A 14,713-nucleotide genomic window follows, 5' to 3' on the forward strand; every position below is an offset into this window, starting at 1 on the left:
AATATGCCTCACAGTTCTGAGTTTTGCACGAACGATTAATAAATGATCTAAATAGTTGTCACTTCGATTAGTTGTCTATTAATCGACTCATGTTGCACATCTAGAACATTGAATATTTTGCTTCCATCAGGTGCTGATCTATATCTGGGGTCAGTGTTGCATTTTGGAGCTCATTTTGACTTCACAGTTTGAAATCTACCAAGGGGAATGCTGTAATATATTTAGTAATGTTTATGATTTAAGGGTAAGGTTCAGCAACCAGTGGATTTTGTTTTTTTCCGGAAACGTCATAGCTATGAATTACAACACATGGTAAATCTATATTGTGCAAGCATTTATAGGTCAAACAAAGAAAAGGAAAATATCTCAAAAACTCTAATGTGCTTGAAAAAAAGAAGACATTTTTAAATCAGTGTCAAAAATACATTTATGAACACATAAAGCCATCCGCGATTAAAATTTGCTGTTGACCAGTGTTGTTTGTTGGCCTTAACCGAGAACTGATAAACAAAATGTGTGGTTTTGGACATTTATTTACACGACAAATGCTTTTGGAGCATGAAAACACCATTTTTTTTTTTTAATGTGCTAATAGTTTTGAAAACAACAATGTTACTGTCTCCATTCAGGCTCTCATTTCTTCATGTTCTTGATTGATTTTCGCTAAGATCCAATGAAAACACAGTATTGCGGTGAGGTTACGGTTATTGCTGGCTATACAGTAGATGAGTAATAAACCATATGAGAGCTCCCTAGATTGTATCATCATGCTTCCCAGTTTGCTGTCTTGTTGTTTGAGGTAAATCTCGCAATGATGTGGCCAGGCCACACTATGAATTTTACAGCATTTCAGTGTTGTACCAGAAATGATACAGCATACCTCTATTACGTTGCAACACTGAGTAATCATTAGTTAATCTAGTTTAATCCTAAATTACTCAGGTCAGGAAATAAATTCCATTGCCAAACCTTACACTTGACACATAACCTGCATGTTTCGACATATATGGTATGTTGTATAATCAGTTTCCCTCTACTTTTATACAGGAAGCAACATGCACATGTGTGCTGGATCTGATCAATACTCCCACTTATCTTGACACTTTAATATTATTTATTGGTGTTTCTTGTTAGGTTTCTCCACCAGTAGTGATGACTCTATTGGTCCCAACCACAACCCTGGAAGTAATGTACTACTACAGTTAAAAGTTGGCTCATTACGTAAGTGGGCAAGTTTGTCAATTTGTTTTTCTTTCTTCTCAGTATATTTGACTTAAAGCGACCATGACCTTGCATTCATGACGCGAGAGGGAATTAGTCCAACTCGATAGTTCTACAACCGCACAATTTGCAGTAAAACATTAAACCATGCGCATAAGCAACTCGGTTTGTGTGGAAGGGTGACCACCCTCTACAAAAAAAATAGCTGAGAGACAGCTGTGTGTGTCAGTTCCTCTTGTTTGCGCCATCTTGTGTTACTATAAGGGGCCATGCATGGAATGGTGGGCTTTGCTTTGAGAAGTGGGGTGGGGAGAGCAGAAGCGCAAATTTAGCAAAGGTCATGGCTTCTTTTTTTTGCGGTGGTTCTATTCAGGCTCTTGCCTAGCCTCATTTTGATATACTGTATACTTCATATTTTCACACATAACATATTACATGAGCTATAGTTGCTCTGAGTGTTTCGATTTTAGAGGAGCATTATTCACTAGCTTTCATCTTTATGAAAATATACAGTTTTCAAGGCGATGGCATATTATTAGTTTTTTGTCTGCGATCAATGGCATGAATAGTATCAAATCAGACCTTGTATGTCAAAAGAATCTGTTAAGGATTCAAAATTAATAATAATAAGAGATCAGAACACCCGAACATCGTCTATCCATTTAAAGCAATACATTGGGTGTCTGTTGTTCTAACAAAGAGCATAATAAATGACTTCTGATGGAAAAGCATTTTTTGTAAATTGAGTAAAATATATAATAATAATAATTTATTAATAAAAAAATACATAATGTTTTTTTTTGTATCTGGTTCCAGGTTCATATTTTCTGTAGGCTATTCTAAGTTAATATGTATAAAGCAATTAAGATGCTAATTTGGGGGAAAAAAAATCTTACTTTTATTGAAGTTGTTTAGTTGTCAGGGTTAGGAAATGCACCTTTGAACAATGTGTTTTTGTCCGAATGGCATTTGATGGCCTTTTGAGTTTGAACTCTTCAAATGAAAATGTGCACATGAAGAGTTTAAGAGTTAAAGAGAATGTGACTGAAATGTTTAAATAATCCAGTTATGCTGCACATCTGCTGGTGTTAACTATCGTTTTAATGGAGTATAAGGAGGTCCGTCTGTGTGGTTGTAGGCCAAAAAATTGTTCAGTGAAAAAGCAGACGCACGTCTTCTGGTCACAACCAAGAAGAATCTCATTTTTGCCTCACTTCTTTGTGCACAATTAATTTACAATCAATCCTGCACGATTGATTAATGGCAAATTATTCTACTATTATTCCCATCTCAAGATGCAATTTCTATGAATTAACAGCCACGCAAAAAAACATTTATTCGCATTTAGTACAGAGTCAGTTAACACTCGACCTAACTGTGTTTTCAATGAGAAGTTAGCAATCGCCCTTTGTATTGCCTTCTGCTCTAAGCCACATCACGCCATAAGTGTGGACATATCAAATAAACAGTGCGACCTGCTGCACATTTCCTTGTTCTGCCTCTGAGTGCCCGGTCTTTAGTCCAGCCCTTAACATATTAGGTTTCAGATGTGTATATCTCATGGTGCTCCTGGCTGCTAGTGGAAATTTCCACTTCTCGTTGGAGCTATTACTTGTGAATGAACTGCTCTGGACGTAGGTGGAAACATCAATTGTGTTTTGGGGGATATTCCTACAAATCTATGTTTAGAGTTTGGGAAAATGACTAATTCAGACCAAATTATTGTGCAGGTCCCCATTCCAAAGTGATGTTATATCCATAGGTTCTGACTGAGCCATGTTATTTTTGTAGCAGTGGGTCATGATTCGAGTGTTAAAGGGGGAAGTCAACCCAAACATCTTTTTTTCAAGAATATGTTCTATGCAAGCCCACTAGTTGAACCAAGGCATATTGCGTTTGTGGAATAAGAGTTAATCCACCTGTTTTTAGTCATTTCTGAGGGCGGCCATTTTGTCACTTCTGTCGACTGAAAATGACATCACAACTGCTCAGGTAACAACCAATCACAGCAGACCAGTTTTCTGAAGCTGAACCGTGAATGGTCATTACCTGAGCCCTGAGCAGTTGTGATGTCATTTTCAGTCGACAGAAGTGACAAAATGGCCACCCCCAGAAATGGCTAAAAATGGGTGGATTGACTCTTCTTCCACAAACGCAATATTTATCAGAATTCCTTGTGTCAACTAGTGAGCTTGCAAAGAACATATTCTTGAAAAAAATATGTTTGGGTTGATTTCCACTTTAAAGAAACCTTTGAGACGTTATACCGGAGTGGAATGTGTTTGTTGTGTTGGAAGTCTTCAGTCGTCATCCTGCATGATGATTTGATAACACAGTGAGTCACACAAGGGTGTGTCTTCATTTGCATTCTGGCATCATTGTCAAGTTTGATACAATTCAGTAATGTAATCTTGTGTTGCTGTATTTAGACTGTTAGTGGAAACAACTGAGTAGTTCATGACAATAAAATCTTGGCAGAGGTGCCTTGTAGTCGTTGACAGTCATATCCCAGGAAGGGGTTCGGGTATGGGATGACTGTGAAGAGTCTTGTGCCTGCACTTGCTCATGCCAGTGAATGTGATGCACAAGTGTGGTTATGTAATAATGTGAAACATTTGAAGTGAGAGAAACACAAGGTGGTAGAAATGATGGGAACATGATACAAACCAAGAGAAGAACATTTGATAGGGGCAGTTGCAGGAATATAAACCTCTTTACACTGCCTGTTAAAAATGTCAAGTTTGCACCTGTTTCCCATGCCATTATTCTGTATAAATTGCTCCAACACAGAATGGTGGGACAAAGTCAATTTTCTCCCTTGGACGTAGCGTAACGGTCATAACAGAGGCACGACGGTGCCTCTATGTAGGTGGGTATTCTTAACCATTCGAAACCATATTGCCAAGATGCAGTCTACTTCACAACCCAAAAAGGGCTAAAAGTCACCGGGCCACTTATTGTACAGTCACTAAGCAACCAGCGACAATAGGCAATCTTGAGCGCCGTGCGCCTTGCGCCCTACCCTGTGGTGGACACTGAACAAAACAAACGCAATGTGAAAGTCTCATAACACTAAGAAAACATTGGATCTGTGTGGACTATGTTACCTTTTTATTTTATTTTAAAGAAAATGTATTTGCAACCCAACTGTGGGTCCAGTCGGAATGTCAAATGGAAATTAGATTTCCCCTAAGTTTGTGCAGTGCTTTCAGTAATGCCTTTGTGATGGAATTGACACCTGAAAGCAGACATGCTCTTTGTTTACAGTCAGACTTCGATGTCTTGATCAAGATGATGTGATGTGCCCGAAGACTGATTCTGCTCTATGGTTCAAGTTGCATCCTCATAATGCAAAGTCTCAGAAGACTTCCTTCACTGGCGCCAACCTGGCAATGACAAGCATAGCAGCAAAGATTTATGGCCACTTTTTGAAGTATGATCAGTGTCCTAGTGACCTATACTTCCTACAATAGCACATGAGATATTTGGTCCCTACTTTTTTCGCTTTCCTGAACTAGTATGTGAGCTACAGTAGAATTGTCAATAATGTTCATCATATCATATCAAAGGCTCGCCTGCGCTAGGAATGTTGTGTTTCTGGTTTGCCTGTTCTATTACCACAAAAGCCGACGATGAAAGTAGTACCAGTACCTAAGGCAAACTGAACTGCAAAATGTAGCTTGGGCATTTCTTTCAGACAGAATATGTGTCTCCCTGGTGGTGTTTGAGCTCACAAAAAGTATAGCTGACTGTATTTCGGTAAGAGTGAGATAGCACTGTTTAGAAGAGTAAAACGGGTATTTAGTTTGTCATGGAGTCGAACAAGTCACAGAGATACAAGCCCCTGACGAGGCGCTTGTAAAGTCCTCTCTTCTCCTGACTATATTATTCAGTTCAAATGTTAAGCATAACGTCAGTGATCAGGAATGTGTATTTTACAACCTGTGCTCCTACATAAAGGAAACAGAATAGTGCTGTCAATAGTCTTACAAGGTTGGCACCAGTCCACTTAGTGGTCTGGGACCCTTTAAAAAGTACCCCGTCACTCAATTTCTGTATTAACTTTGTGCACTATTAGCCTGTTTTGCCCTCTGAGAAGACTGACCTGGTTTTCCAGGCATGGCCTAGACATTTTATCTAGGAACCTGGTCCAAGTAATTTGAGTCTATTCACAGTGGTGCATCTCTAGAATGTCACTGGCCTCACTGTGTTTACACTTCCCGCCCACTTTGGCCACAGTGGTGGCAGTAATTGTCTAAGTCTTGAGTTTCTACATTTGGGATTATACTTCATTGGCATTGGTCAGTGCAGATCTCCCTGAAGGGTACATGTAAATGTTATTAGCAAGTGTGGTCTTTTCTGGTCTCTTGTGAAAACTAAATAAAGTTGCCATGCCAGTCCATGAGCAGTCCAATCTCGTTGATCTTGTATTGAGATTCCATGAATGGTCGCATTTTTGTGATGACAATGGCATCGAAGATTAAATTTGTGGTGTCAAATTTGTCTTTGTTCTGGAATATAATGAAATTGCCCTCAGAGGGACAAATGTAAACACTGGGTGCAAGTGAAATGGCCCTAAAGCTATGAAATTTTTCGGTCAACACAAAAAAATCTGATCACATGTCATGGCTTTAACTTGACAAAATGTCCCTCTGTCATGATGTTGGCAAAGGGGGAGTGTCTTCAGTCACTTTCACGAGGAGTGAATTTTTATGTGTTTACGTTTTTTTTTTATCCCTGGGCTATACTCCTCCTTCAAGTAGGAGTAGACATGTCCAGACATGTCCCTTTCCTAGATTCTGGAAGAGCTCCTGGACCACAGCCACCTTTTGTTTTGTGCAGACTTTATGGATTATTGTGTGTTGTTGCCTGCTTATGTGTGGGAGACTACGCATCATTTTACACACTAAACAAAATATTCTTGCCTGTAGCATGTTATGTCATTAATTTATTATTCATGTTGTGTTATGGTTAATTATGTGTAATTCTATTCACTTGCTGCCGTTTCTGTTGACATATACAGTTAGCTCTGTGTGTGTGCGTTTTAACCACAACCCGACATTCTTGAAGGAGTTAGTTTACTGATATTGACTTGGGGCAGCATGGTGGAATTGTGGTAAGTACATCTTAATGTGGGACTTAATTGGCCATCGTTGTCATTGTGACTGTGTTTGCCAATACGTGCCCTGGATCCTACTTCTAGCCCAAATTCAGCTGTAATAGGTAGCAATTAACGCAATATTTATCAGAATGCCTTGTTTCAACTAGTGGGCCTGAATAGAACATATTCTTGAAAAAATATGTTTAGGTTGACTTCCACTTTAATGAGGACAAGCGGTCGAGAAAGTTGATGGATGGATATTGATGGTAGACATCGGATCCTTTGTCTGGTTTCTTGAAAAACGAATACTGTTAAAATACTGAAAATAAGGCACTCTCTAGAGTAGTATTTACATTACCAACATCCTTTGCTGATGATTAACCCAATTTTCTGCCTCATATTGAAAGTAAAACTAACTTCAGTGACCTTTTAGTTCCACTTCTTGTTTTGATTTGTTGATGTGTCACTCTGGGTTTACTGGTCTGCTTGTATACAGTATGAACTGTGAGGCATCTAATCGTGATCTCTCTTGCTTTCCAGAACATCCATGAGCACCGATTTTTCACACTACAGTTTCAGGATGCCAAATATAGGGTTCCAGAACCTGCCCCTTAATATCTACATTGTTGTCTTTGGGACAGCCATCTTTGTCTTCATCCTCAGCCTCCTCTTCTGCTGCTACTTAATAAGGTAAAAGCACTATTACACCTTATTAGCTTGATCAGTTTAACTGGACATTGTGGACTGTATGCTACATGGCCTCATTGCTATGCACAATAGCGTAAATAAAAACTATTAGGGCCCTATTTTCGTATTTTGAGCAAGTCTAGTGCAAAGGGTGATGTAATTGTACGCATGAGTGGAGTTTTCTTTCTTCAGTTATTTTCATAGACGCGCAGGTAAAACTGGGTGTTTGCGCCGTTGTGGGAGTGAACACAGCACACTTGATTCCCCACCAATCGAAGTGGTTCCTCTCATTCGCTTTAAATTCAGCTCATGAGAGGCACGCGGTCGACATCGTGGAAGCATAATGGACTCGCTGGAGGACATGCATGAGATCAGCGCATGCAAAGCACATTTATAAGGAGCTAAAAGAAGATCTCCACTTGGGGATGATGTAAAGTTTCCCGCTGTGAAGTGGTGACTTAGAGACAGACCCGCCTTCTACCTCGAAAATTTCCAAACACGGTAAACTAGAGTTGGCCCGGAACGAAAATGAAGATGCCACAATTTTTACACCGAGCGCATGTGCGGCTATGAAAATAGAGCCCTAAATGTATTTTTAGAGAAACAAATATTGCAAAACAGTCGACCTTGGCAACCATAAGGTCGGCCACCTCCACAAATATTGCAACATGTAACACAGCGCTGTTAGTTCTTCTTGGAGGGATCCAGTGTGGTCCAGGTTTCATTGGCCTTTTAAGTGAAATAGAAAAGTGTATAGTCCAACTTACATAAGTAATTGATATGAAATCCTAAATACTGTATGTTAGGTATCAATCTCAGGAGAACACTAGATGAAGGACAATGTTAGCCAGAGCAGCAACGGTTCTCTATATATGCTTGGAAATCGACTACTCGAAATGTGTTATCTGTCAGATTTTGTCTACTTGTTCATTTAAAAAAAAAAAGAATTGGGTTGTATTTAATTGGTTTGTGTTTGTAGGTGTAAATAATTTCAACAGCACAGTTTGGAGAAGGTTTTTTTTTCAATGATGATTAAAAAAAAAAAAGTAATAATAACCATCAAAACCTTTTTGTCTGCATGATGATGATCATGGCACTTTGCGTCAAAGTATCTCGTCTTAATCCATTTTTACCTACTGCCACTTTGCGCTGCCTAGTTCCTACTCTGCTTGATGTTGCGCAACTCGCTGTTGGTGCGTTTCCATAGACAAAAGCAGTGCCCAGATCACACAAGGTACTACTGTATGTCCACAAAGGTAGATTCATTCAATGTTTGCTCAAGACGCTTCACCTTTAATCCAAAAGGCATCTTTATTTCTTCATTTTTTTAGGTGTGGAGTCGCCCCATTTGTGCCTCAGTGTGTTAGTTCCTTGGGCGTGGTCCACAAACCACAGACCATTCTAAATCAACTCAAAGAGTATACAATATGACTTTGATGCAGTACGCTGATTTAATCCAAAATTATTTAAATTAGAGGTTTTCAAATGGGGAAAAAATGCATTTTTTTTTTCCTCATTTAAAAGCATCTAAAGATGCAGTCTCCCAAAATGATCGTCCTTGTACAGATGCACTAAACAATCTTCAATTTCTAGCATTACATTTTTTTGTGACTGCGACTGTGGCCAAATGTATATAGTAGACATCCCCTCAGTGTTTTTTGTAGATTTAACACATTTATTGTTCTTCTTCCCCAAGAGCTCACACACTTAAAAGTGTGTGCCAGCCAGCAAGGTTTTGTCACTGAATGCACTAGTGCTCGTGGTTGTGGCATTTTCTTAATGTATTCACAAAGCATCATGCAATTTGTTGCAACAGACAAACCAAAATGTTTTATTTTTTATTTATGTATTTATTTATTTTTTTAAATAATATACACATTTTGCTTGGATTACATCACAGTCACACTACCCAGGTGTCTTCAAACACTAAATTAAAGAGAGGAGGAAGCCAGCCGGGTTTTACCGGGCAGTACTGTGCAGTTCTGTCAAGGCACCGTCAAATGAATTTAATTGAAAAACAGAACTAGTATGATAGAGTGTAACATGTCACTATATTCAACAAAAACGTGACATTATGAATTAACATCAACAATGGAGGACATACAACAATGTATGATGTTCTTTCCTTGCCATAAGACAACAAATATACATATATTTTTTTAAAGCCTTATTCAAAGACATCTCTGCTGCTTGGTGGAAATAAACCTGTGATACCTTTAGAAGTCTCATTATAAGACGTGCATCGAGAGACCCACGGGAAAGTCACCCTTGACCCCCCCGTCTCTGACCCTTGGGAGTCTCTGCATCTTTATCTGCTGACCTCTTTTTTTTTTTTTTTTAATTAAAAAAATGTCAGTTTCTCTCCTAGACTGTGCTGCTTGTTTTACAGATCCCTCTCACTCTGCTGCGAGAGGTTAAGGTTACTTGTAATGGAGGTAAATCTTACAAACCTACGAATTTCTCTTATTTCTCTCGCTCATCCTTCCCCCTTGTCCTCCATGTTTGTTGTCACTCTCGTAGCCTAGACGTTCCTTTTAAGTGCTGTGCCTGTTCCCTCCACACTCAGATGATTTTGTTGGGCAATGTTTATAAAGATCTACATCGAGAGGTTCAAGCCAAACGGGGCTCTGCCCTTAATGTTTGCATTAGTTAGGATTTTTTTTTTTTTTTTAAGCTATTTATAAGTGTAAGAAGTAGAATCATACACGTCACTGCTTTGAATGCATTTTCTGAGCACAAACAGAGAACAGTAGTTAGGATTTGACCTAGCCTGTAATTGGTTGATCCGGTGCCAATGATTCAGGGATGAGTCTCATGAGCGCAAATGCAGTTAACAACCTTCTCAACCGCCTTCTCATAGTTGTGCGATCTCGCACAAAATGTAGCACCTTTGTATTTCGCTATCATCTGGTATCCCTGTAGCATATTTAGAATTGGTGTCATGAGGCAAGTATTTGACAAGGCGAAGGCATTCAATTTTTTTTTCTTTTCTCCCCCCCCCAGGATCTCTGATTGATCTATGTAGTAAAGATGTGGACAATGTGGAGGTAACTGGCTAATCGGAAAGATGTTTTGTCTTTACGTCTCCCCAGGTTACGGCACCAGGCGCACAAAGAGCTCTATGCATACAAACAAGTAAGCATTGAGGTCACTTCAAAACAGTACACACAGCTAATGTATAGTGAATAGTGGAGTTCAAACCGCCACCATGGATCACATGGGTTATGAAATATTTCGACAGAATGAAAGAAATACAGTTTGTAATTGTGTGTCTGACAAAATTGTGGCAAGCAAGAGAGAGGTTCTGCAATCATCAGCATGTGCTCTGACAAGAACGAGGCAGTAGATGGCTTTCAGCATGAAGCCAAAAAGAGAGGGTTTGATTTTCTAAGATCCCAAATAGCAATTGCTAAATTTTGTGTTCACTCACTCAAACTGACTGCGCTGTTGGAAACGGGTGTAAAAGTGACGAGACAAACATACATATCAAACATACTCTACTGTTTGTATTCTGTGACGGGTAGTTCAAGTTGCGATGAAATGACAAATTCTACCATTTGCATTTTTATACAGATTTATACAGAAAAGAAATGTAGCACTCCTGTATCACTCCCAGTTTTTGTTGTTGTTGGTGTTTTTTTTGGCTTGGCTGTGTCAACCACAAAAAAATGTTCGACACTAAAATGCCTGCCTCGAAACTATAATGAATCATTATGAAACTATATTTGTGACAGCCGGAACCATGTTTAGGCGATTACCCGAGTAATCAATGTAATCATCAAAAGGATAATAGATTCTACAAAGATTAGTTAGTGATAGCCCTAAAAACAACATCTTTTGCTTGGTGGAAGTAAAGCTCACCTTAATGAAGCAATTATTGATGAAAAAAAACACATATTTGTCCCTCACTATATAAATACCGGTAACCTACTTTTTAAACAGTGCTACAGTGACTAATGCTTTTCTTCTCTGATCTTCATTTCAGGTCATTCAAAAGGAAAAGGTGAAGGAGTTAAATTTGAATGAGGTCAGTTCTCTCCTTTCTTAGTTACGTTCGATCACTTGATGACACAGGCTTGTCATCAAAACATCCTCTTAAGTCAAACATTCACCGTGTACTGATAGCTTTAATGATTTTTAACTAAGAATCCATAGCACATGAGCTATGTGCTGTTTTAATAGCGCTGTATTGTAATGCAGAACTTCGTACAAAATATCATGCACTTTAATTTGAAGGAAAATGATTTATAATGAAGGGGTAAGATTTAAAAAAAAGAAGCTGTGCCCTGAAGCGCATTGTGGCATTTGAGTTGCACAGCACTGCAATACTTTAAAAAACAACTTTGTTCTGTTAGCACAGAATGCACATCACAGGGGACAATTAGTCTGCTGTGCCAAATTAGTTATTCATTAATGTGATACAAGTGCATCTTCTCTTTAGTGCTCTACTGACCATAATTGTCAAACTATGATCTGTCAAAACAATATTGTCATTATGTTTTACTGACCATGTTTCCACAAGTTTATTTACTCAGTTGTGGAGGCTTTTATTTATGGACGGAGATAATTACACTTACCGGTGCTACGCATTTTTTTCCTGACTGGGAAAAGGGTGTCGTCCATTTTCCATGCGGATGTTGCACACAGTGACTATTTGAGACACTGCATCTGTTTAGAATAAGGGTCACTATTTGTGGAAATACCATGTTGAATGTAGCCAAGGGTGCCGTCCCCTCAAACATTTCTTGTTCATCTGCACTTGGGCATCATGGATTCATATTTTCTGCCTTGTCGTGCCGTGCCCAACTGTCACAACAAGCGTCAGGAGTTTCTTGTACATCTTATCGCAAACAGACAGAAAACTGGCAGTTTGTGAATCAGCTCAGTGACAGATAAAACAACTATAGGCAATGTTACACGCACACCCACAAACACTGGTGGTAGACTACCAACTTTTTGGGTCCCACACTGTGAAAGTCTGCAGTGCATTCAATCTTATTTTGTTTTGATTGATTCGGAAATGGTGACAAGGGAATCTTTTTACTTGTATGCACATTTATACAATTGCATCATTCGACCAATTAGCCTAGATTACTGCAGACTATGGAAAGAATTCACGTCACATAATATGGCATTACAGCCCCGTTCATAAATCTCAAAATCACTTCCCTGATTGCCTCTTATTAAATAACAACATTCCACACGGACTCCTTTTTTTTATGACAAGACACAATTGTTTGGCGGGTGACTTTTCTTCAGCAGAAATAAATTGAAATCTACTCCTCCATAAAGAAATCATTTGTATCTCTCGTCTGAAGGCTACAGAATCACTTTGTGCGAGTCCGACTGACGCATTTTAAATTCTCAACTCCTGATTTTCTTACATTTTGACTTGCTGTAAGTGTAGTGACTATGTGCTCAAATATATTTGTCCCATGTTTTTTTAACACTGGTTCTTGAGAATGGACTACTACCCAGCTGTATAACAACAACACCTCGATGTACAAATGACCCGCTATACGTTCCGTTTTTCAAGAAATTGGCTGATTAATTTTGGGTTTTTTTTGGGGGGGGGGGGGGGGGGGGGCTTGAGTTGAGGAGTAAAAACTTCACAACATGTCGCAGCTTGGCAGATAGTGAATAGTTGTTCAAAAAAGAGGCGAGATAATTGCTTCAAGCTGTTTACTACCATACAGCGTTGAGTATTTACCAAACCTGTGTGACAAAAGTTTGATAGCTTAATGCTAACACACAACGCAAAACAGCATAAATGCGCTAACAAAACTAGCATCGATGTCATGGTGCTATGTGTCTCACTGAGCAGTTGTGACTGTCTTCCTCCTGTATAAACATATTAGGGGTGCGCTAATATACTAGTATTATGTATGTGTAATACTGCTCCCTGGTGGCCATGGTTCACACACCAGAAGGAGCACAAATGGTTTAATTCTTTGCATTATACTTAATAATGCTAGTAAATGAAATACTGTCAAGTGCAAATTTAATGATTAAAAACACTAATTGTTCTTGGTGTGCAGAAGAATATACAGTAAGAATGTAATTCATATATTATATGTAAATGGATGGATATAATTTGAACCTTTCAGCTTCATTGTGCAGGACACAATATCAAGAATTGAGTAGAAAAATGCAACCTATGAAGATTTTTTTAATTTTTTTTTTTTAGTAAGAACAGCCTATTGAAAGTGTGTCCTTGTTATATTACATCCCATCCTGACATTTAGCTCACACTTTTGCCCAAAGCTCCTGAGAGGTATAAAATGTGTTCTGTCCACAATGTCCTTATAGTTCTCTTAAGGAGAAGTATAGCATGTTGTATCCTACACTGTGGCAGTGCAGAGTTTTTAGCAAGCCCCAAAAAAAAAAAAAATGAGCCGTGACTGACTGATGATTTCACAGTACGTTTAATGCCGCAAGGGCCAGATGACCTGCAAGAGTGTTCTTTTTTGTTGTTGTTGTTGTTGTTGTCTAAAGATATTTCAGTCCTTGTAACAGCACATTTTAGACATGGCAGTGGCCGCGGTCATAGCTGACCGAACATGTGCCAAACAGTGTGAGCCCCCGACCGTTTTCCAGATCTGTCCCGTCTGTTTTCATTTGGCTTTTGGAGGGTTTCTTTCCACTAATTATTTCATCGAGCCAAACGGGAGGGTGCAAAGCTGTTTGATGTCCTCTGGAAAAGAAAGTGTGTCTAAAAAAAAAAAAAAGTCTCCTCTCTGGCTCTTTTGCAGATATGCGCGGTGTGCTTGGAGGAGTTCAAGCAGAAAGATGAGCTGGGGATTTGTCCGTGCAAACATGCCTTCCATAGGAAGTAAGTGCAAAGCTTTGTCGATTTTTCATGCAGACACACACAGGGAAGAACACATATGCGGTTTTGGGATGAAGTTCAAGAGCCCCAAACAGGAGTCAACTGCCTCATAAAAAAGGAAAAAACACACACACATAGCTTGGGTGCATACTAGCGAGGAATAAGCAAGTGAATGATTATGGTAGTTTCTCCTGCAAAATCAAACTTTCACAGATACAAGTGTAGGGCACCGCTGAGTACTTTGTACATGCCCACTTGACCGAGCTAACTTTGCCCCACATACACACGAACACACACGCACACACACGTACACAGCCTGCGCCCTTTCAATGGTGTTGTTTATATCAGCATGGCACCTCCCTTGGCCTAGTTTCTCCTAACTTGCTTCCAGAGTGACCGCCACTTATTGTAAGCATGTGTGTGCGTGCGTGTATGATTCTAAAGTAGCCTTAATGAGACTTCAGTGAGCATCCAAACTCAACAAGTGTGTCCAAACAGCAGCTCTGGGTGGCTATCCAGACATCGCGGAAAGTAATTCAAGCGGAGAATCTGCAAAAAACTCACAAGTTCAACGGATGCAAGACTTTCCTATTCATTCATGGTTCATTTGCCCTTATGTAAGCTTAAGCCTCACCTACGGTGTAAGACATTTATGTATGATGAATCTGATATTGTTTATTGGAATACAGATTCATTTATTTTTGTTGTTATCCTTTCGGCTTTTCCCCTCAGGGGTTGCCACAGCGAATCAAGTGCACGCTCGATTCGCATCATTGATCTGGCAAAGCATTTTACGCCGGATGCCCTTCCTGACGCAATCCTATTAGCAGGGAACACACACAGACACCGTCAGTGAGCGGGAGTCGATCCCACGC

General features: G+C 39.3%; 1 protein-coding gene across 3 annotated transcripts in view; it reads left to right on the forward strand.

The window, feature by feature from the left end:
- Positions 1–14,713, forward strand: part of rnf24 (ring finger protein 24) — a 64,299-nt gene that overhangs the window by 44,038 nt on the left and 5,548 nt on the right. For all 3 annotated transcript variants that reach the window (XM_086033113.1, XM_086033114.1, XM_086033112.1), the window contains 4 exons: positions 6,863–7,012; positions 10,102–10,144; positions 10,995–11,036; positions 13,762–13,841. In XM_086033113.1, coding sequence (XP_085889239.1) covers positions 6,870–7,012; positions 10,102–10,144; positions 10,995–11,036; positions 13,762–13,841 — 308 coding nt within the window. In that variant the 5' untranslated portion in view covers positions 6,863–6,869. The remainder of the gene's footprint in view (positions 1–6,862; positions 7,013–10,101; positions 10,145–10,994; positions 11,037–13,761; positions 13,842–14,713) is intronic.

Source organism: Filicampus tigris, chromosome 6 (assembly GCF_054856515.1).
Source record: "Filicampus tigris isolate MCC_2025a chromosome 6, RoL_Ftig_1.0, whole genome shotgun sequence".
Lineage (NCBI taxonomy): Eukaryota > Metazoa > Chordata > Actinopteri > Syngnathiformes > Syngnathidae > Filicampus > Filicampus tigris.